General features: G+C 50.5%; 1 protein-coding gene across 5 annotated transcripts in view; it reads left to right on the top strand.

Annotated features, from left to right (window-relative positions):
- The window catches only part of SEC24B (SEC24 homolog B, COPII component), a 678,312-nt gene extending 676,143 nt beyond the window's left edge, over window positions 1–2,169 (top strand). For all 5 annotated transcript variants that reach the window (XM_085641377.1, XM_085641376.1, XM_085641375.1 and 2 more), the window contains one exon: window positions 1,179–2,169. In XM_085641377.1, coding sequence (XP_085497503.1) covers window positions 1,179–1,293 — 115 coding nt within the window. In that variant the 3' untranslated portion in view covers window positions 1,294–2,169. The remainder of the gene's footprint in view (window positions 1–1,178) is intronic.
- The last annotated feature ends 18,246 nt before the right edge of the window (window positions 2,170–20,415 follow it).

The raw sequence follows: 20,415 nt of genomic DNA, 5'->3' as shown, positions 1-20,415 counted from the left end.
TTGTCCTCAGTCCCTCCCCTGGGTTGGTATTACTTAAGTATCTATTCCAAGGTAAGGATTCTGCGGCTAGATGTCTCTAGCAGATGGACAGGTTACTTACCTTCAGTAACGCCTTATCTGGTAGAGACATAATCGAGCCTCAGATTCCTTACCCCCACTGCAGAGATGTTTTAGGGTCAGGACTGATCCCTTTTAGGGCCCTAGTTATTCTTAACACATCACTGTCAATGCACTTCATGGCTCCGTGCTCCTGGCGTGGAAAGTTTTGAAAAGTAATTGACCTCAGTGTGCCGAGGTGGCGCTTATATTGGTGTTGCTTGTGTTACTTCCGGCGCGGACGATGTCAATGACGTCTTCCGGATCCAGCGTGACACCTAGGATATTCTATGGTAAGAAATATGCGGCTAGATTGTGTCTACCAGATAAGGCGTTACCGAAGGTAAGTAACTTGTCCAACAGTCTCATGAATTTGGAGGGGGTCGTAAATACTAGTACAAGAGTTTCTAGGGTACCAATTCCCCTTGTTGTAGTAACATTTAAAGGAGCAGTTTACAGGGAGTGACAGAAACACGTGCCAAAAGGAAATAACTGTTTTTTTGGGAGTCCTTAATTTTCACTGAAAGAATTCGGGATGTTGCTCTTTTCATAGTACTTAAGATGGTGGTTACCGTTTATAACGATTTGTATGCTTTTAACCTCTGTGACATGTAATTAGGCCAGGGTGGTAAATTCCGTTCCGCTCGCGGAATTTGCGGAATTTCGGTAATTTCGCGTTCCGCGGAGAACGCGAAATTGCCAAAAATTCTGCTTTCCGCGACTTTGCGAAATTTTTTCTTGTTCGCGTTCTCAAAATGCGTGTTCGCGAGATATTTCTCCCCGAGCACGCAAACAGCAACTGTAAACAGGAAAAAAGCATCGCGAACAAGCAATCCCGCGTGTTCGCGGAATTTCTGCATGTTCGCGGAGATTTTTTACCGTTTCGCGGAGATTTGCGTAACGCGATTACGCAAATTCCGCCCACCCCTACATGTAATAAGCAGATGTCGAGTATACTATTTTTACGTATTTCATGCATTAGGTGACCAGTGCAAACACGCCTATTGTGTCTTCCCCAGCATGCTCACCTTTACTGATTGTGTAGGTTGCTTCTTATACATTGTTTTCCCTTCACTTTTCAGGGAGGAGTGTGCTGCCACAACTGATTTTTTACAGAATTTAATCGAAGACAAGACGGGCACGTCATTCTCTTACCATGATTTTTTACTCCACATTCAGCAGCAGATTAGTAAATGAAGAAAAATAACCCGCGGCTGCTCCCCACACAACTGGAACCTAAATACGTGACTCGTTTCTAAAAACCTGCTTTTCCGCCTGATGCAAGTGATGTCTAAGGTCTCACCATTAACACTGCTCTTTTACATGGAAAAATTTATCGTTGCAGACTGGCCTGCAGTACTGTTGTCAAAGTTCAATGCTGTCTCATAAGCTAGAACCTAAACTAGTTTAAACCTTTTTTATGCACTAAAGCATTGTTTGTATCAACATAGATGATTATATCGCTGTATGCGATATGTGTTAATAAGATGTAAATTTAAATACAGCTTGTATTTCTTACGTTTGATAATTACTCTAGAAACAGAGATGCCAAAGGGCAGCAATTTTAATGTATCTGTGTTTATAAAAATAACTTTTTAAAGCACTGATTCATCAGTAATTAATTTTGACGTTTAACTTGAGTACAATATCAAAAGATGAATTGTAGAAATATAATATATATTGTACATAGCAGTATTACATTTGTAACAATATGTAAAAATGTAACTACAGAAGAAGAATTGCATTGAGCCTGACACAGTGTTGGAAACTGAATGATGAATCATTCTGTCCCTGTTCTAGAATGTGTTTACTAAAGTTGGGAGTCCTCCTTAGAAACACAATCCAATTTCACTTAGTAACTCAGTTCTATCCTTTAGATGAATTTATTTATGACTGGCTTACTAATTAAAAAATACTTTTTTCGATCATGTGTTTTCTTATTTATGCAAGTAATGGATTTTAATAACCTAGTCTATAGTGCTGAAACCCAGATCCACTGTTGAATATATAAGATATGTAATTAAGTTTTTTTTATTTTACTGGCTACCAAGAGTAAATAACATCATATCAAAATTCCAAGTGACTCTGTGTATCACTTCCTATCAACGCCGATTTGTTCAACGAGGGTCCATTTAACTATTTGCAAATATCAAATTCTATACTTGTCTTTTATTTCATCATGTTCACTGTTGCAGACAGATGTACATAAACTGAGATGCGACTGAATCAGTATTTGCGTCGACAACAGTTCACACAGTTCCTAAATCAGCGTCAAGTCACAGCGCAGAGCTGTGCAAATTGAATTCGTTAATGTATTTTAAAACCAGCAGATTCTAATGCATGCTTGTTACTGCAGATTGTTTAAGTGAAGTTGCTCCCAAAGTGCCAGACAGCATCTGAAAATTTTCCAGCTATAGTAAATCCCAGGCATAAGGTGGCACAGCGTTTAGTCTATGTAGAGCCGCAAACCCACTTCAATGTGGAGTACATAAGGCGCTATTGGATGTGGGTTCATAGCCACTGAGGGTTCTGAGTCTTTTTCTCGAAGGAATTGACCCTTTTTTTTTTTTTACCAATTTTGCTAACAATGTTTTCTCCCAAGCACTCGAACTTCAAGCCTTGCAAACATGTAGCATCAATGCCTGAAAATGGCAGCTATATCTGCTGGCATCTGTTTGCCTGACCAAAGCTTGTTGTTTAAGCTGCTTGTTGTTTTCACGGCCAATTCTCTCCTGTTTTAGTTTCGGCTTTATCCAAAGCGTTACATACCAACATTAGTCTCTACAATCAAAAGTAAATCAAGAACGTGACAACTGACAAGGTAAATTATGAGGAAATAACATGCTCTCTTTCAATAGTTTCTTAAAGTTCGAAAGATTTTAGGCAATCTAATGAGGGCAGGGAGTTTTTCTGTAGTCAGGAGACTACCTGCTGAAAAGAACGGAAGCAAGAAGAAGCAGAGAGGATAAGGAACCGTTACTAAACTCAAAGGCGTAACAGAAGGTTCCATCTGAAAGAGACACTTTAGTGATAGATTCCTTACCTTAGAATATCCCCAGGCGTCAGACTGGATCCGCAAAATTTTCGTCAGCAGTACCACTGCGCGTCGGAAGGTGGCGTTGTGCGGCTCCGCTTCCGTCGCTGGCGTCGTAAGCGCCGAGATGTCGTCATGGAGACTACTTAGGCCCCACCCATGCGCGCTGACATCAGTTCTTTCTTTTTCCACGCCAGCAAGCGCAGATCTGGTTAGAGCACGTACCCTAGTCACTTTTGAACTAAACTTTTGAGACTTTTTGTCTTCCATTTTTGAGGCTTTAACTCCTGGTACCATGTAGGGATGCCTGGATTTAAATCCTGCAGGGCCTGTCGCCGTACGGTGGCCGACCCGCATGGCGTCTGTCTCTACTGTCTGGAGCGCGACCATGACTCCCGGTCATGTTCCGACTGTCTGGCCATGGCTCCGAAGGCCTTGTGGGAGCGGTCCCGTAAGCTATTGGAGGCCCGGCAGTCGTCTCAGCGCCATTCGAGGTCCTGGGGTCACTCGAGGAATCGCTCGTGGTGCCATCGTCATCGCTCCCCGGGGTCCCAGTTGAGGGCCCTCCCTTGCCTCCGGAGCAGCGAGTCCGGGATATTCAGGCTATGATTCCGATCCCGGGTTTCAGTCAGGATGACCCTCCGGCTCGTGGGCCTCCTGCATCCTGCTAGTGCAACATGCCAGATGGCATATGCAGGCTCTGCAGTGGGACCTGAAGTTCCAGTGGGAGCAGCATCAGGGCTACCTGTCCGATCACGTCCAGATCTCGGAGGGCACTGCACACAACTTGCAGTGGTGGCTCACGAATTGCGATTGGGTCAAGGGCAGATCCCTCTCCCTTCCCCAACCGGAGCACACAGTGGAGACAGATCCGTCCCTTCTGGGATGGGGCAGCCACATGGGTGAGGCGGAGATCAGGGGTCTCTGGTCTCTGGCGGAGTCCCGGCTCCATATCAACCTTTTGGAGCTTCGGGTGATCCAACTTGCACTGAAAGCATTCCTTCCCTCTGTCCGGGGAAGTGTAGTGCAGGTATTCACGGACACCACCACCGCCATGTGGTATTGCAACAAACAGGGTGGGGTGGGGTCATGGACCCTATGTCAGGAGGCTCTCCGCCTCTGGACATGGCTGAAACATCAAGGCATTACCTTGGTGGTTCAACCCTTGCAGGTTCTCTGAACGCCAGAGCAGACTAACTCAGTCATCGGTGCATGATGGATTACGAATGGCGTCTTCACTCGGAGGTGGCGCAAGGTCTCTTTCTGCAGTGGGGAGATCCTTGGTTAGATCTATTCACCACCAAAGAGAACGCGCAATGTCATAAATTCTGCGTGTTGGAATTTCCAAGGCGGCACTCTCGCTTTTCGTCACGAGTGGAGCTGCGGTCTGTTGTACGCCTTTCCGCCTATACCACTTCTGCCCAGAGGGCTGAAGAAGATTCCGCGCGACCGGGCCCAAGTCATCCTTGTGGCTCCGGATTGGGCACAAAGATCCTGGTATCCCGAGCTACTCAGCACGACGATCGCTCCCCCGATCTGACTTCCTCTTCGGGAGGATCTTCTGTCGCAGCAACAGGGGACGGTCCTCCACCCGAACCTGCCCAGCCTCCACCTCCATGCGTGGAGATTGAACGGCGGCAGTTGACAGCTTTCGACCTTCCTTCCGAAGTCTGTGACATTATTCTGGCAGCCAGGCGTCCCTCCACTAAGACCGTATACATCTGCAGGTGGAACAAATTTGTGGCATGGTGCACAGCAAAGGCTGTGGATCCCCTTGCTGCCCCTCTTTCTGAGGTCCTTCTGTTCCTTCTCTCTTTGGCCCAGCAGGGCTCTGCTCGGGCACTATCAAAGGTTATCTCTTGGCCATTACCGGCTTTCTACGGCTTCCAGATCAGCCTTCTCTTTTTAAGTCCCCAATTTTTAATCGCTTCCTGAAAGGCATTACACACACGTTTCCTCCCATGCCCTTCATAATGCCTCAATGGGACTTAAATCTTGTCTTGACTTATCTTATGTGTGTGCCCTTTGAGCCACTTCATAACTGTCCTTTACGTCTTCTCACTCTAAAGGGGGCTTTCCTGGTAGCTATCACCTCTGCCAGAAGAGTAAGTTAGCTCCAGGCTCTTTCTTCTAAACCTCCTTTTCTTTCTGTTCATCCGGACAAAGTGGTTTTAAGGACTCGTCCTTGTTTCTTGCCAAAGGTTGTCCCGCCCTTCCACATCGGGCAGACCATCACTTTGCCCACCTTCTTTCCGCCTCCGCATCCTTCAAAAGAAGAAGAGAGGCTCCATCGTCTGGACCCAAAACGTGTGCTCTCATTCTATCTGGAGCGTACACAACAGTTACGGGTGGATGACCAACTTTTTGTTGGCTATGGCCGTGCACAAACGGACAATCTCTCGGTGGGTCGTTCTCTGCATCAAAGCCTGTTAGTCGTTGGCTGAGAAGGAGCCTCCTGTGGGGCTACGTGCCCATTCTACCAGGGCAACGACAGCCACTACTGCTTTTGGGACGCAGCGTTCCCTTGCAGGACATCTGTCAGGCAGCTAAGTGGGCCTCGCTGCACACTTTTGCGAAGCACTACTGCCTGGACAGCCAAGTCCGGAGAGACGGCTTCTTTGGCCGTTCGATTCTCCGCGACTTTCTGGTGTGATTTTGGTTCGCAGACCCACCTCCGGGGTAGGTATTACTAGGGTATCTATTCTAAGGTAAGGAATCTATCACTAACGTGTCTCTTTCAGATGCACAAGTTACTACTTGTGTAATGATATATCTGTAAGAGACATGAGTTAGTGATAGATTCCTTACCGCCCCACCCATACTCCCCGCTCTGGGAACTGCTTTCTAGGGTAAAGGTCATCCTTTTCAGGGCCCTAGTTTCATGGCACCAGTGGTCAGTTTCTTGCATGGCTCTGTGCTCCTGGCGCGGAAAGTCGTGTACAGAACTGATGTCAGCACGCATGGGTGGAGCTTAAGTAGTCTCCGTGACGTCATCTCGGCGCTTACGACGCCAGCAATGGACGCGGAACCGCACGACGCCACCTTCCGACGCGCAGGGGTACTGCCGACTTTACTGATCCAGTCTGACGCCTGGGGATATTCTAAGGTAAGGAATCTATCACTAACTAATGTCTCTTACAGATGTATCATTACACAAGTAGTAACTTGTGTAGGAGAGTAGGGTCTGCTTTCTATGTTCACCCCCACTTTTTGCTTTTGCTTTACTGGTTTTCGACTTAGATGTGGCTGTGGGCCTGCTAATCAGACCCACAGCCCTGCTGTTCTCTCTCTAAATTAATACTATGTACTTTAGGTGCATAGCCCATTTGGATAGGGTCACCTTATTGGCCCCTGTACAGTGTACCTTAGGTGCCCAGGGCATAGGTGTACCCTAGGCCTACCAGGGGCTGCAGCATGTATTATGCCACCCCTGGCCTGGCCTTCCATTATGACGCAACTGGCTGATCCCTCAGCTGGGGCAAGGTCGTGTAATCACCCCTTGCTTAGGTGTAGTATTGCTATACCTACCTTATATATAGACACATGTGTACCTATCAGCCACTCCTATGGCAGGCCTTAACAATCCTGGAGGCAGAGTGCTTGGTAACATGTGAGATGGTGCTCTAGCATGAGCTGAGCCTGTCTGCAGCTTTCGGAACCATGTCCTTATAGCTGATCTATGATATAGCCTACCATATACTCTTAAAGTGCCTTATAATCTTAAACGGTTATGGTAACTATGGTTTGGCTTTATCAAAACATGTCGCGTAAGGTATCTAACACTTTGGAATAATACCCCCATCCCACTTCTGGGGATGAGGATATTATCCCTCCCTTCTAGAGGGAGAAGACATGTGGAAACCTACTTACCCGGTTAAAGTTAACCAGAGCCCCAGCGTCACAAGATGGATGCTGCTGCCACGACACAAGTCTGACCTCCTGCTGCTGGGAGTGATCCCGGCACGGGAGGCTTGGACAATAGGTTTCCTGCCTTGGGAGGTGCGAGCACCACCCCAGACAGGCCTTAGTGTATTGGGGCAGGGAGGGATGAATGAAACGAGACACTGCCTGGGGCACACAAGGTGTCCCATGCATAGTCCAGTTCAAACCGGTGCTGGGGCACACCAGCCCCAGTCCTGGCGCGAAACTGGACAAAGGGAAGGGGGTGTAACCACCCCCCTCCCAGGTCCCACCCATAAGGCGTGACCTAGCAGGCAACTCAGCCCCCCAGATTAGTATAAGAGTGGTAGCTGGGCCCCAGGAGATTAGATTATCCTGAACCTGCATCTTGAACAGAAACTCTGGACCTTCGACATTCAACGAAAGAAGAAGACTGAAGAATCTCCCTTGTAGCCAAGGAGTGGCTACCCTGTGCAAACAGGCACCATCAAGAGACTTACCCTTTGCTTTGCTGAAGTTCTACGAGGGACCGACTGCAGAGCCCGACCAGAGCCTTGACTTCCAGACTTCTCCGACCCTGATCCACGCTACTGCTCGAACAGCCAGGTCTTGAGTTGCTTCCTGAAGGCGGGATGGTCTTGCGTTGTCCGGAGGTGGATGGGGTGGGAGTTCCATGTCTTGGCTGCCAGGTAGGAGAAGGATCTTCCTCCGGCGGTGGCTCTGCGGATGCGGGGGACGGTGGCGAGAGCGAGGCTGGCGGAGCGGAGCTGGCGGGTGGGCTTGTGGAAGGTCAGGGGGCTGTTGAGGAACTTGGGGCCCAGGTCGTGGAGGGCCTTGTGTGCGTGGGTGAGGAGTCGGAACGTGATTCTTTTGTTGACGGGGAGCCAGTGCAGGTCTCTCGGGTGTCCGGAGATGTGGCTGTGTCGGGGGATGTCCAGGATGAGTCGTGCTGAGGCGTTCTGGATCCGTTGGAGTTTCTTCTGGAGTTTGGCGGCGGTGCCGGCGTAGAGGGCGTTCCCGTGGTCCAGCCGACTGGTGACGAGGGCCTGGGTGACCGTCTTCCTGGTCTCGGTGGGGATCCACCGGAAGATCTTTCGAAGCATGCGCAGGGTGTTGAAGCATGAAGACGAGACGGCGTTGACTTGTCTGGTCATCGAGAGGGAGGAGTCCAGGATGAAGCCTAGGTTGCGTGCGTGGTCCGTTGGCTTGGGGGTGGCTCCCAAGGCGGGGGGCCACCAGGAGTCGTCCCAGGCGGAGGGTGATGATCCCAGGATGAGGACCTCCGTCTTGTCTGAGTTCAGTTTCAGGCGGCTGTTCTTCATCCATTCGGCGACGTCTTTCATCCCTTCGTGTAGGCTGGCTCTGGCGGCGTCCGGGTCGCTGGTGAGGGAGAGGATCAGCTGGGTGTCGTCGGCGTAGGTGATGATCTTGAGGTTGTGTTGACGTGCGATGGATGCGAGGGGGCTCATGTAGACGTTGAAGAGGGTGGGGCTGAGCGATTACCCTTGTGGAACGCCGCAGATAACTTCGGTGGCCGCTGACCGGAACGGGGGGAGGCAGACTCTCTGGGTTCTTCCGGCGAGGAATGAGGTGATCCACTCCAGGGCCTTCTCCTGGATGCCGGTGTTGTTCAGGCGCTGTACCAGGGTGCGGTGGCAGACCGTGTCGAACGCTGCGGAGAGGTCCAGGAGGATGAGGGCCGCTGTTTCCCCGTTGTCCATTAGGGATCTGATGTCGTCTGTGGCTGCGATGAGGGCAGTCTCCGTGCTGTGGTTGGCTCGGAAGCCGGATTGCGAGTGGTCGAGGGATCCGTTGGTCTCGAGGAAGGCGGCTAGCTGTCTGTTGACGGTCTTCTCGATGACTTTGGCAGGAAACAGGAGGAGCGAGATGGGGCAGTAGTTCTTGAGGTCGGAGGGGTCTGCAGTTGGTTTCTTCAGCAGGGCACTGATCTCGGCGTGTTTCCAGCACTCCGGGAAGGTTGCGGTGTTGAAGGAGGCGTTGATGATGTCGCGGAGGTGGGGTGCGATGATGTGGTCGGCCGTGTTGAAGATGTGGTGTGGGCAGGGGTCCGTAGGGGATCCGGAGTGGATGGTGTTCATTGTGCGTGTTGTGTCTTCGGTGCTGACTGGGGTCCAGGTGCGGAGGGTGGCGGTGGGGGGCATCGGTTCGGTGGAGGGGTTCGTGGTTGGTGGGCCGAAGCTGTTGTGAATGTTGGCGATCTTGTCATGGAAGAAGGCTGCGAGGGAGTCGCAGAGGTCTTGCGAGGGAGTGGTGTCATTGTTTCCGGCGTCTGGGTTGGAGAGCTCTTTGACGATGCTGAAGAGTTCCTTGCTGTTGTGGGTGTTGTTGTCCAGTCGTTCCTTGAAGGCTGTCTTCTTTGTGGCGCGGATCAGTTGGTGGTGTTTGCGGGTGGCGTGTTTGAGGGCCGTCATGTTGTCTGTGGTCTGGTTGGTGCGCCAGGTGTTCTCCAGGGAGCGGCAGTTCTTCTTGGAGGTGATGAGCTCGTCGGTGAACCAGGAGGCTTTCTTGCTGCCGCGTCTGCTGGGGGGGTTCTTCTTCAGTGGTGCGAGGGCATCTGCGCAGTTGGTGATCCACTGTGTGAGGTTGTTGGCGGCTTCGTTGGGGTCCGTTGAGCTGGTGGGGGGGTTCTGGCTGAGGATGGTGGTGAGCTGGTCGCCGGTGATCTTGTTCCAGCTCCTGCGGGGGGCTTGTTGAGGGTGGTGGTGGGTCGTCGTTTTACTGAAGCTGAAGTGGACGCTGCTGTGGTCAGTCCACTGGAGATTGGTGGAGTGGCTGAAGGTGACGTATTTGCTGGATGAGAAGACTGGGTCAAGCGTGTGGCCGGCGTAGTGGGTGGGGGTGGTAACCAGTTGCTTGAGTCCGAGGTTGGCCAGGTTGGCCAGCAGAGCAGTGGTGTTGCGGTCCTTGTTGTCCTCCAGGTGGACGTTGAGGTCCCCCAGGAGGATGTAGTCGGTGGAATTGATGGCGTGCGGGCTGACGAAGTCTGTGATGTCTTCGCTGAACTGTGTGCGTGGTCCCGGTGGTCTGTAGACGAGGGTGCCTCTGAGCGTGGTCTTGGGGTCGGTGTGTATCTGGAAATGGAGGTGTTCGGCGGAGGTGAAGGTGTCATCGGAGTTGGTCGTGATGCGGATGGTGTTCTTGTGGATGATGGCGATGCCTCCTCCTGTCTGGTTGACGCGGTCCTTCCTGGTGATTTTGTAGCCTTCTGGGACGGCGACGGCGGGCGCTGAGGAGGCGTTCATCCAGGTTTCCGTCAGGAAGGCGATGTCTGGTGCTGTCGAGTCGAGGAGTTTCCAGAGTTCGACGGCATGCCTGTGAACGGAGCGGGTGTTGAGCAGGATGCACATCAGGTGTTTGTTGCTGGGGCTCGGTTTAGCAGGTGCGGTGTTGGGTCGGAGGCCGGTGAAGCTGCAGGTCAGGCAGGTGAAGGGTCCGTGGGTGTGTCTCGGGGTGGCTCGGAAGCAGGCGGTGTTTCGGCCGGCGTTGAGTGCGTGGATGGTTTTGGCGTCGTAGATGTGCAGGGTGTGCTGGTGAGGACCAGGGGGTCTGGCGCTGGGCGCGGTCCAGGCGCGGACGGGCGCAGACGGGCTTACCTTTGGCGCACCTTCGGCGCTCAATCAGCGCTCCCGCTACGCGCGTCCGCTGCGCGGTCGCTCTGGGGGCGTCATAAGTAAGGAGCCGGGAGGGAGGAGCAGCTGGGTGGCGGGAGCGGGCGGCGAATGGAATCACAGGGGGGCGGGGCCGCAGGGAGGCAGCGGCGGGAAATTCCAAGAAGCAGCGGGCAGCGAGCGAAGGAATCTGCAGGCAGGAGGCGGCAAAGGCAGGCAGGAGCGGCAGCAGTGAGTGGGGCGACCAAGCCCTGTGGAGGGCTGAGCGGTCCTCGACGTCTCCTGGTACCCGTGGCTGCCGCGACAAGCTTCACCTCTTCGCCTGCAATCTTCACGACATCACCTGGTACCTTCCTGGTTCCACGTGGTCACTGGCTAGTGACCTTGACTCTGTCCCTTCTGCTTGCAGGTACCCTTCCTTCTTGATCCCGGCCTTGGGATCCACCGGACACTCTGCACTGACTGCCTGTCAGCAACTTTCCTTCAGGCATCCATAGAAGTCCACGACGAAACCCGATGCAAGTTCACACCTATGCACCCGCAGCCTGTGGGCTAGGTAACTTGGGTACTTCGGTCCTCACAAGGGTAGTGACTATCCTAGGGTCTAGTTTCCGAGTCTCGACTTTCTAGCTACTCCAGAAGTGTCCTAAAACTGCTTATTTCAGAACTGTACTATTTCTATCGATTATACACATTACGCGTGAGTGTTTCCACTCTGCACCTGAATCCCATGGGCCTCCCACTTCCTAACTGTTGGTAGTGTAGTGTAGCCCCAGCGATTCCCTAGGCCTATCCTATTTCCGTAACAGTGGTCCTTATACCACTTCTTTAGTATATGGTTTGCGTGGCCCCTAGGGCCTAACTGTATTACTTACCTGTGTGACTTAATGTATGCTTAATTAAGACTGTGTTGTACTTACCTCGAATCTCAAAGAGTGCTGAGGGTTTGACTAAAATAAATACACTTTATTTTATATATATATCTGTTGTGGTGTCCTTTCATTTGGTATTCAAGGGATTATATATGGTATCACAGCTGGCTTCACATGCCATTCAGAGTTTAGCCTAAGACTGCTCTTGTCCATGCTACCACTAGGATAGCTGGGCTATAAGGTTGACTTTACAACCAATCACCATAAGGGTTGTTTGGACTGATATAAGGTGTACACTAGAACTAGTGACATCATACATCAGGCCAACTTCTCACATTGGTGAGCAGCAGTTGGGATCTGAGCTTGCTGTTGTAATACCATTGTAATCTTGAGATACTAAATTGAAAGATCACACAGATATTGTTTAGGTACATATAACATAGATTATAATACTTAACCCCTTCCATGCGGCGCAAATTCCGCCGCGGTGCTGACCGTTTCTTGCGCGGGCGGGCTCATGACGGAACGGTTCCGTCATGAGCACAGCTCAACCGACGCTCATGACGGAACCGTTCCGTCATGAGCATGGAAGGGGTTAAGTCCTACTGGACTTAGTGGTTGTAGGTTGAAGAGAGTAACACACCCTGACTACAACTACTAGAGAGGTTTAGTAGAAACAACTAGTGTAGGTAGGTGCACACACCACACCCTCACTAGATCATGTCTCTGGGAGGAGATCAAGTAGATTCTCTCTCAGGAGGGGTAGGTCTGAGAAAGATCGCCTCTAGATATGATACCCTAACTTTTCAGGAGATGAGACAATTGTGTACCTCCAGAAAGTTAAAACAGGGTTCAAACCCTACCCTCCTTCAGCTAGTGCAGATCCTAGAGGAATATGATGCTCTTAGGGCCTCAGAGGCTGGTACCCTAAGTACAGGGGAGGGTCTACCCGCTACAGATGAGTCAGATGGGACTTCAGATGAAGAGGTAGATAGCCTGGGCCAAGTAGGAAGACTTAGCCAGGCTAACCTAAGCTTACATGGGAGTTTGCATGGGGTCCCCCCATACAGACCCCCAAGTGGGCTTAACCAGAGAAACAGTAGAGACAGATCCCCTTCAAGGGAATCCATCCACTCCCATGTCTCTAGCATCTCTAATGCCTCTTCTCACAGGGGAATGACTCCCCCCCCCCCCAGAGAAAAGAACATGAAGCCAGAATGAGGGAAGCTAATCTGAGGATTGAGAGGGAAGAACTTGCCCTTGCCAAGGAGACGCTTGCTCTGGCTAGAGAGCAAAAGTTAAGAGGGTTAGAACCCACTGGTGGCAGCAATATCCCTAAGGATAGAGACAGGCACTATGATAATAGAAACCTGAGCAAGATTGTCCCTCCCTACAAGTGTGGGGATGACATCCACAAATGGATAACTGCTTTGGAGAGGGCTTGCAAAGTACAGCAGGTACCCCAGAGTCAGTGGGCAGCTATCTTGTGGCTCTCCTTCTCTGAGAAAGGTAGAGACAAGCTCCTCACAGTTAGTGATGAGGATGCAGACAATTACACTGTCCTGAAGAGTGCTCTAATTGATGGGTTTGGCCTAACCACTGAACAATACAGATTGTTGTTCAGCGATACCCAGAAGACACAGGCGCAGGACTGGACTGACTTTGTAGATTGTGCCACTAAGGCTCTGGAAGGCTGGCTAGTGGGAAGTAAGGTTAAGGACTATACAGGATTGTATAATTTGATCATGAGAGAACAAATCCTTAACAACTGTCAAAACCAGCTACTGCATCAACACCTGATTGATTCTGATCTGACTTCTCCCCAAGAATTGGGAAAGAAGGCAGATAGATGGGTCAGGACTAGAGTTAAGCAGAAAAACCAGAACCAGGGCGGTGATCAGAAAAAGGCAGACCAGAAGGGTAATGATCAGAAACAAAAAGACCAGAAGTCTTCACCAGGCCCCCAAAAGGTTCAGGGGGAGGGTGGTCCCAAAAAGGATAAGAAGAAAGATGGCCAAAAGAAACCATGGTGCAACTATTGTAAGTCCAACTCACATTGGTTTAGTGAGTGCACCAAAAAGGATAAGCCCCCAGCCACCATTGCCCCTAAGGCAACTGTACCCCCTAGTACAGCTGTAAGTGGTGGTCCCCAGCAAAAGGGTGTAGTAGGGTTAACCCTGGGAACTGAGGAGGATTCTGGCCTAGTCAGGATACCTACTAGGCTGTTCTGATCTGTGATGGGGACATAGCTTTGTCCTCTACTGTAGGCCCCAGTAACCTGGGCAAGTACAGACAGACTCCTTTTATTAACCAAAGAATGGCTCAGGCCTACAGGGACACTGGGGCTAGTGTCACAATGGTGACACCTGCCTTTGTGGACCCTGGACAGATCATACTAGGTGAGAATTACCTAGTGACCAACGCTAGCAATGCCACTACCTCCCATAGTGTGGCTATTGTTAACTTCTCCTGGGGAGGGGTAACTGGCCTCAAGAAAGTTGTTGTTAGTTCAGACCTTCCGGTAGAGTGTTTACTGGACAATGATCTTGAAACTTCAGTTTGGTCTGAAGTGGAGTATAGGACCCATGCAGAGATGCTGGGGATAGATGCACATGTCCTTGCTGTGACCAGGTCACAGGCCAAAAAGTGCACCACTGAACAAGTGCTGGATCCTGGGACAATGGAACAGTCACAAAATAAAAGAAGGCGCAGTAGGGTAAAGGCTGTGCCTTCCCCCCTGCCTCAGGCCCTGGATCAGCCCTCACAGGAGGATGATTCTGAGAGCCCTGAAGGAACTGTCCTAGAAGAACTTGAACCTGATCAGGTTGAGTTTCTTGGGACGGGGGACCTTCAAGGGCAGATCTGAGGCAGGCACAACTAGACTGCCCCTCTCTTGAACCCCTCAGACAGCAGGCTGCTGCTGAGGCTGCAGGGAATGCTCAAGGTACCCATAGAGTGTATTGGGATGAAGGGCTGCTGTATTCAGAGGCTAGAGACCCCAAGCCTGGTGCATCCAGGAGGTTGGTCATACCACTGAAGTTCAGAGGCTTCCTTCTTACCTTGGCCCATGATATTCCCCTTGCAGGACACTTAGGCCAGACCAAGACTTGGGACAGGCTTGTCCCTCACTTTCACTGGCCTCACATGTCAGAAGATACCAAGGAGTTTTGTCGCCCCTGTGTCACCTGCCAAGCCAGTGGCAAATCAGGTGGCACCACAAAGGCCCCCCTCATACCACTACCTGTGGTGGGGGTTCCCTTTGAGAGAGTTGGCATAGATATTGCAGGACCAATGGACCCACAAACTGCATCTGGGCACAGATTCATACTGGTGATAGAGTACCATGCCACCAGGTATCCAGAAGCTATTTCCCCGAGGACCACAACAGCTCCTGTTGTGGCAAGGGCCCTACTTGGAGTGTTCTCCAGAGTGGGCTTTCCAAAGGAGGTCATTTCTGACAGAGGTGCCAACTTCATGTCAGGATACTTGACTGCAATGTGGAAGGAGTGTGGTGTGAACTACAAGTTCACCACACCCTATCACCCACAGTGCAATGGGCTTGTGGAGAGATTCAACAAGACCCTAAAAGGGATGATAAAAGGTTTACCAGATAAGCTTAGGCGAAGATGGGACATCCTTTTACCCTGCCTTCTGTTTGCTTACAGAGAGGTCCCACAAAAGGGGGTTGGCTACAGCCCTTTTGAGCTTTTGTTTGGGCATCCTGTAAGAGGACCCCTGTGTTTGGTAAGGGAAGGATGGGAGAGACCTCTCAGACAACCCAAACTTGACATAGTGGATTGTGTACTTGGTCTCCGCTCCAGGATCGCAGAGTATATGAAGAAGGCTTCTAAAAACCTTGAGGCAAGCCAAGAACTCCAAAAAGCTTGGCATGACCAAAAGGCTGTGCTGACTGTTTACCAGCCAGGGCAGAAAGTGTGGGTGTTGGAGCCAGTGGCCCCAGCAGCACTCCAAGACAAATGGTCTGGACCCCACACTATTGTTGAGAAAAAGGGAGAAGTCACCTACTTGGTGGACCTTGGGACTCCCAGAAGCCCCCACAGGGTGCTTCATGTCAACAGATTGAAGGCATATGTTGACAGGGCAGACATGGGCTTACTCATGGCTACAGATGAGGGGCAGGAGGAAGAGAGTGACCCTCTCCCAGACCTGTTGACTCAGAACCCTGATGATGGTTCATTTGATGATGTGGTCTTTTCTGACAGCCTCACTGTCCATCAGCAACAGGACTGCAGACAGGTTCTGCAATCCTACAGACATATGTTCTCTCTGACCCCAAGTCAGACAAACTGGTGCACCCATGAGGTGGACACTGGTGACAGTCTGCCTGTGAAGAGTAAAATCTACAGGCAACCTGACCATGTCAGGGACTGCATAAAAGTTGAGGTACAAAAGATGTTGGAGCTGGGAGTCATTGAACCTTCAGAGAGCCCTTGGGCTAGTCCTGTAGTTCTTGTGCTAAAACCTCACACCCAAGATGGTAAGAGAGAGATGAGGTTTTGCGTGGACTACAGAGGTCTCAATGCTGTCACTAGGACAGATGCCCACCCAATACCTAGGGCAGATGAGCTCATTGACAGACTGGCAGCTGCTAAGTTTTTGAGCACATTTGACCTGACCGCAGGCTACTGGCAAATCAGACTAGCTGAGAATGCAAAGGCCAAAACTGCTTTCTCGACCCCAGGAGGACATTATCAATTTGTGGTAATGCCCTTTGGTTTGAAGAATGCACCTGCCACTTTCCAAAGGTTGGTGAATCAAGTCCTTACTGGGTTGGATGATTACTGTGCAGCTTATCTTGATGATATTGCTGTCTTTAGCTCCACCTGGGAGGATCACCTGGTCCACCTGAGGAATGTTTTAGAGGCCCTGCAAAAGGCAGGCCTCACTATCAAGGCCACTAAGTGCCCGATAGGGCAGAGCAAGGTTGTATACCTGGGCCACCTAGTTGGTGGGGGTCAGGTTCAACCACTGGAGAGCAAGATCCAGACCATAAAGGACTGGACTCCTCCAACTACCCAGACTCAGGTCAGAGCTTTCTTGGGCCTGACTGGGTACTACAGAAAGTTTGTTAAGAACTATGGGTCCATTGTGACACCACTTAATGACTTGACCTCCAAGAAAATGCCAAAGAAAGTTCAGTGGACAGTAAGCTGTCAAAAAGCATTTGATGACCTGAAGCAGGCCATGTGCAGTGCACCTATTCTGAAAAGTCCAGACTACTCCAAAGAATTCATTGTCCAGACAGATGCTTCTGAGTTGGGTGTGGGAGCTGTTCTTTCACAACTTAATGTAGATGGTCAAGACCAGCCCATTGCTTTTATAAGTAGAAGGCTGGCCCCCAGAGAGAAACGTTGGTCAGCTATTGAGAGGGAGGCCTTTGCTGTGGTTTGGGCCCTGAAGAAGCTGAGGCCATACTTGTTTGGCACTCACTTCAAGATTCAGACAGACCATAAGCCCCTCTTGTGGCTAAATCAGATGAAGGGTGAAAATCCCAAACTTCTTAGGTGGTCCATTTCCCTACAGGGGATGGACTTCACAGTGGAACATAGACCTGGGACTGACCATGCCAATGCAGATGGACTCTCCAGATATTTCCACTTAGAACATGAAGACTCAACTGGTCAAGGTTAGTTTAATGTCCCTAAGTTGGGGGGGGGGGGGGGTTGTGTAGGAGAGTAGGGTCTGCTTTCTATGTTCACCCCCACTTTTTGCTTTTGCTTTACTGGTTTTCGACTTAGATGTGGCTGTGGGCCTGCTAATCAGACCCACAGCCCTGCTGTTCTCTCTCTAAATTAATACTATGTACTTTAGGTGCATAACCCATTTGGATAGGGTCACCTTATTGGCCCCTGTACAGTGTACCTTAGGTACCCAGGGCATAGGTGTACCCTAGGCCTACCAGGGGCTGCCGCATGTATTATGCCACCCCTGGCCTGGCCTTCCATTATGACGCAACTGGCTGATCCCTCAGCTGGGGCAAGGTCGTGTAATCACCCCTTGCTTAGGTGTAGTATTCCGATACCTACCTTATATATAGACACATGTGTACCTATCAGCCACTCCTATGGCAGGCCTTAACAATCCTGGAGGCAGAGTGCTTGGTAACATGTGAGATGGTGCTCTAGCATGAGCTGAGCCTGTCTGCAACTTTCGGAACCATGTCCTTATAGCTGGTCTATGATATAGCCTACCATATACTCTTAAAGTGCCTTATAATCTTAAACGGTTATGTTAACTATGGTTTGGCTTTATCAAAACATGTCGTGTAAGGTATCTAACACTTTGGAATAATACCCCCATCCCATTTCTGGGGATGAGGATATTATCCCTCCCTTCTAGAGGGAGAAGACATGTGGAAACCTACTTACCCGGTTAAAGTTAACCAGAGCCCCAGCGTCACAAGATGGATGCTGCTGCCACGACACAAGTCTGACCTCCTGCTGCTGGGAGTGATCCCGGCACGGGAGGCTTGGACAATAGGTTTCCTGCCTTGGGAGGTGCGAGCACCACTCCAGACAGGCCTTAGTGTATTGGGGCAGGGAGGGATGAATGAAACGAGACACTGCCTGGGGCACACAAGGTGTCCCATGCATAGTCCAGTTCAAACCGGTGCTGGGGCACACCAGCCCCAGTCCTGGCGCGAAACTGGACAAAGGGAAGGGGGTGTAACCACCCCCCTCCCAGGTCCCACCCATAAGGCGTGACCTAGCAGGCAACCCAGCCCCCCAGATTAGTATAAGAGTGGTAGCTGGGCCCCAGGAGATTAGATTATCCTGAACCTGCATCTTGAACAGAAACTCTGGACCTTCGACATTCAACGAAAGAAAAAGACTGAAGAATCTCCCTTGTAGCCAAGGAGTGGCTACCCTGCGCAAACAGGCACCATCAAGAGACTTACCCTTTGCTTTGCTGAAGTTCTACGAGGGACCGACTGCAGAGCCCGACCAGAGCCTTGACTTCCAGACTTCTCCGACCCTGATCCACATCCTCAGCCGAGCTGAGATCCGTGGAGGCGACGAGAGACGTGGGACCGGCTACCTGGGAAAAGTGGCGAGTATCTTCCAGCGCAGCTTCTGAGGCACCCTCGAAGTTGTGCACCGGGGATTGAGAAGCCCCAACCCCAAGCACCATCTGCACCGAAGATCAGCCCCTCACACTCCACGAGTCCTGCGTGGGGCCCTTCTGCATTTTCCTGCTTGCCGCGTCTGTCCGGTTGCTTGCCCGTTGGCTAGCGGCCTCTGTGACGACACACCTTTAAATCTTCACTGCTGGTTTGGCTCCTCCAGACTGGTTCCCGCTTCTTTGCAAAAGAGAAGCACCCCAGACCTTCCTGGTCTGCACCAGAAGCAAGTCCTCCATTCTTCGTGGGTTCTGCTTGCCAAGGCTTGGTGAGTCCTAGTTCGACTTCGACGCCGCCGACAGCAAGAGCCTTCGTGGGACAGCTCGCCTCCTGGTCCTGGTCGTCCTCGACGTCTCCTGGTACCCGTGGCTGCCGCGACAAGCTTCACCTCTTCGCCTGCAATCTTCACGACATCACCTGGTTCCTTCCTGGTTCCACGTGGTCACTGGCTAGTGACCTTGACTCTGTCCCTTCTGCTTGCAGGTACCCTTCCTTCTTGATCCCGGCCTTGGGATCCACCGGACACTCTGCACTGACTGCCTGTCAGCAACTTTTCTTCAGGCATCCATAGAAGTCCACGACGAAACCCGACGCAAGTTCACACCTATGCACCCGCAGCCTGTGGGCTAGGTAACTTGGGTACTTCGGTGCTCACAAGGGTAGTGACTATCCTAGGGTCTAGTTTCCGAGTCTCGACTTTCTAGCTACTCCAGAAGGGTCCTAAAACTGCTCATTTCAGAACTGTACTATTTCTATCGATTATACGCATTACGCGTGAGTGTTTCCACTCTGCACCTGAATCCCGTGGGCCTCCCATTTCCTAACTGTTGGTAGTGTAGTGTAGCCCCAGCGATTCCCTAGGCCTAGGCCTATCCTATTTCTGTAACAGTGGTCCTTATACCACTTCTTTAGTATATGGTTTGCGTGGCCCCTAGGGCCTAACTGTATTACTTACCTGTGTGACTTAATGTATGCTTAATTAAGACTGTGTTGTACTTACCTCAAATCTCATAAAGAGTGCTGAGGGTTTGACTAGAATAAATACACTTTATTTTATATATATATCTGTTGTGGTGTCCTTTCATTTGGTATTCAAGGGATTATATATGGTATCACAGCTGGCTTCACATGCCATTCAGAGTTTAGCCTAAGACTGCTCTTGTCCATGCTACCACTAGGATAGCTGGTCTATAAGGTTGACTTTACAACCAATCACCATAAGGGTTGCTTGGACTGATATAAGGTGTACACTAGAACTAGTGACATCATACATCAGGCCAACTTCTCACAACTTGTGCATTAGGAACATAAATCAACATTAAAGTACATAGGTGCAGCATAGCTAAGGAGTTAAGACATCGAAGGAGTTACAGATAAGGAGAAATGGGAGAATGAAGTTCAAGAGAAAAAAGTAGATGTACACAAGAATGTCTGATTACGTGAAGCAGAATTAGTAGATAGTTTAGCAATCCAACATCAAGGGGGACCAATAATTAAGACGCAAGAGAATCAAAGTTTTTCGAATAGGTGATTAAAGGAATAAAAAGTATGATTTTGCACATGTTAATGAGCAAGATCCGGCACGATTTGACAAGTGAAGCAAGTTGGAGTGAGACGTCCAGAGCCGAATTAGATATGAAATCCAAGTTTCCGCAGTTTTAGAGTAGGGCAAGGTATTGGGGGTAAAATGAACCGGAGGAGGAGCAGGACAAGATGAAAAGGCAGAAAAACAGATGATATCAG

This window comes from Triturus cristatus, chromosome 2_2, assembly GCF_964204655.1.
Source record: "Triturus cristatus chromosome 2_2, aTriCri1.1, whole genome shotgun sequence".
Lineage (NCBI taxonomy): Eukaryota > Metazoa > Chordata > Amphibia > Caudata > Salamandridae > Triturus > Triturus cristatus.
Note: the sequence above shows the minus strand (reverse complement) of the source record. Positions and strands in the feature narration are given on the sequence as shown.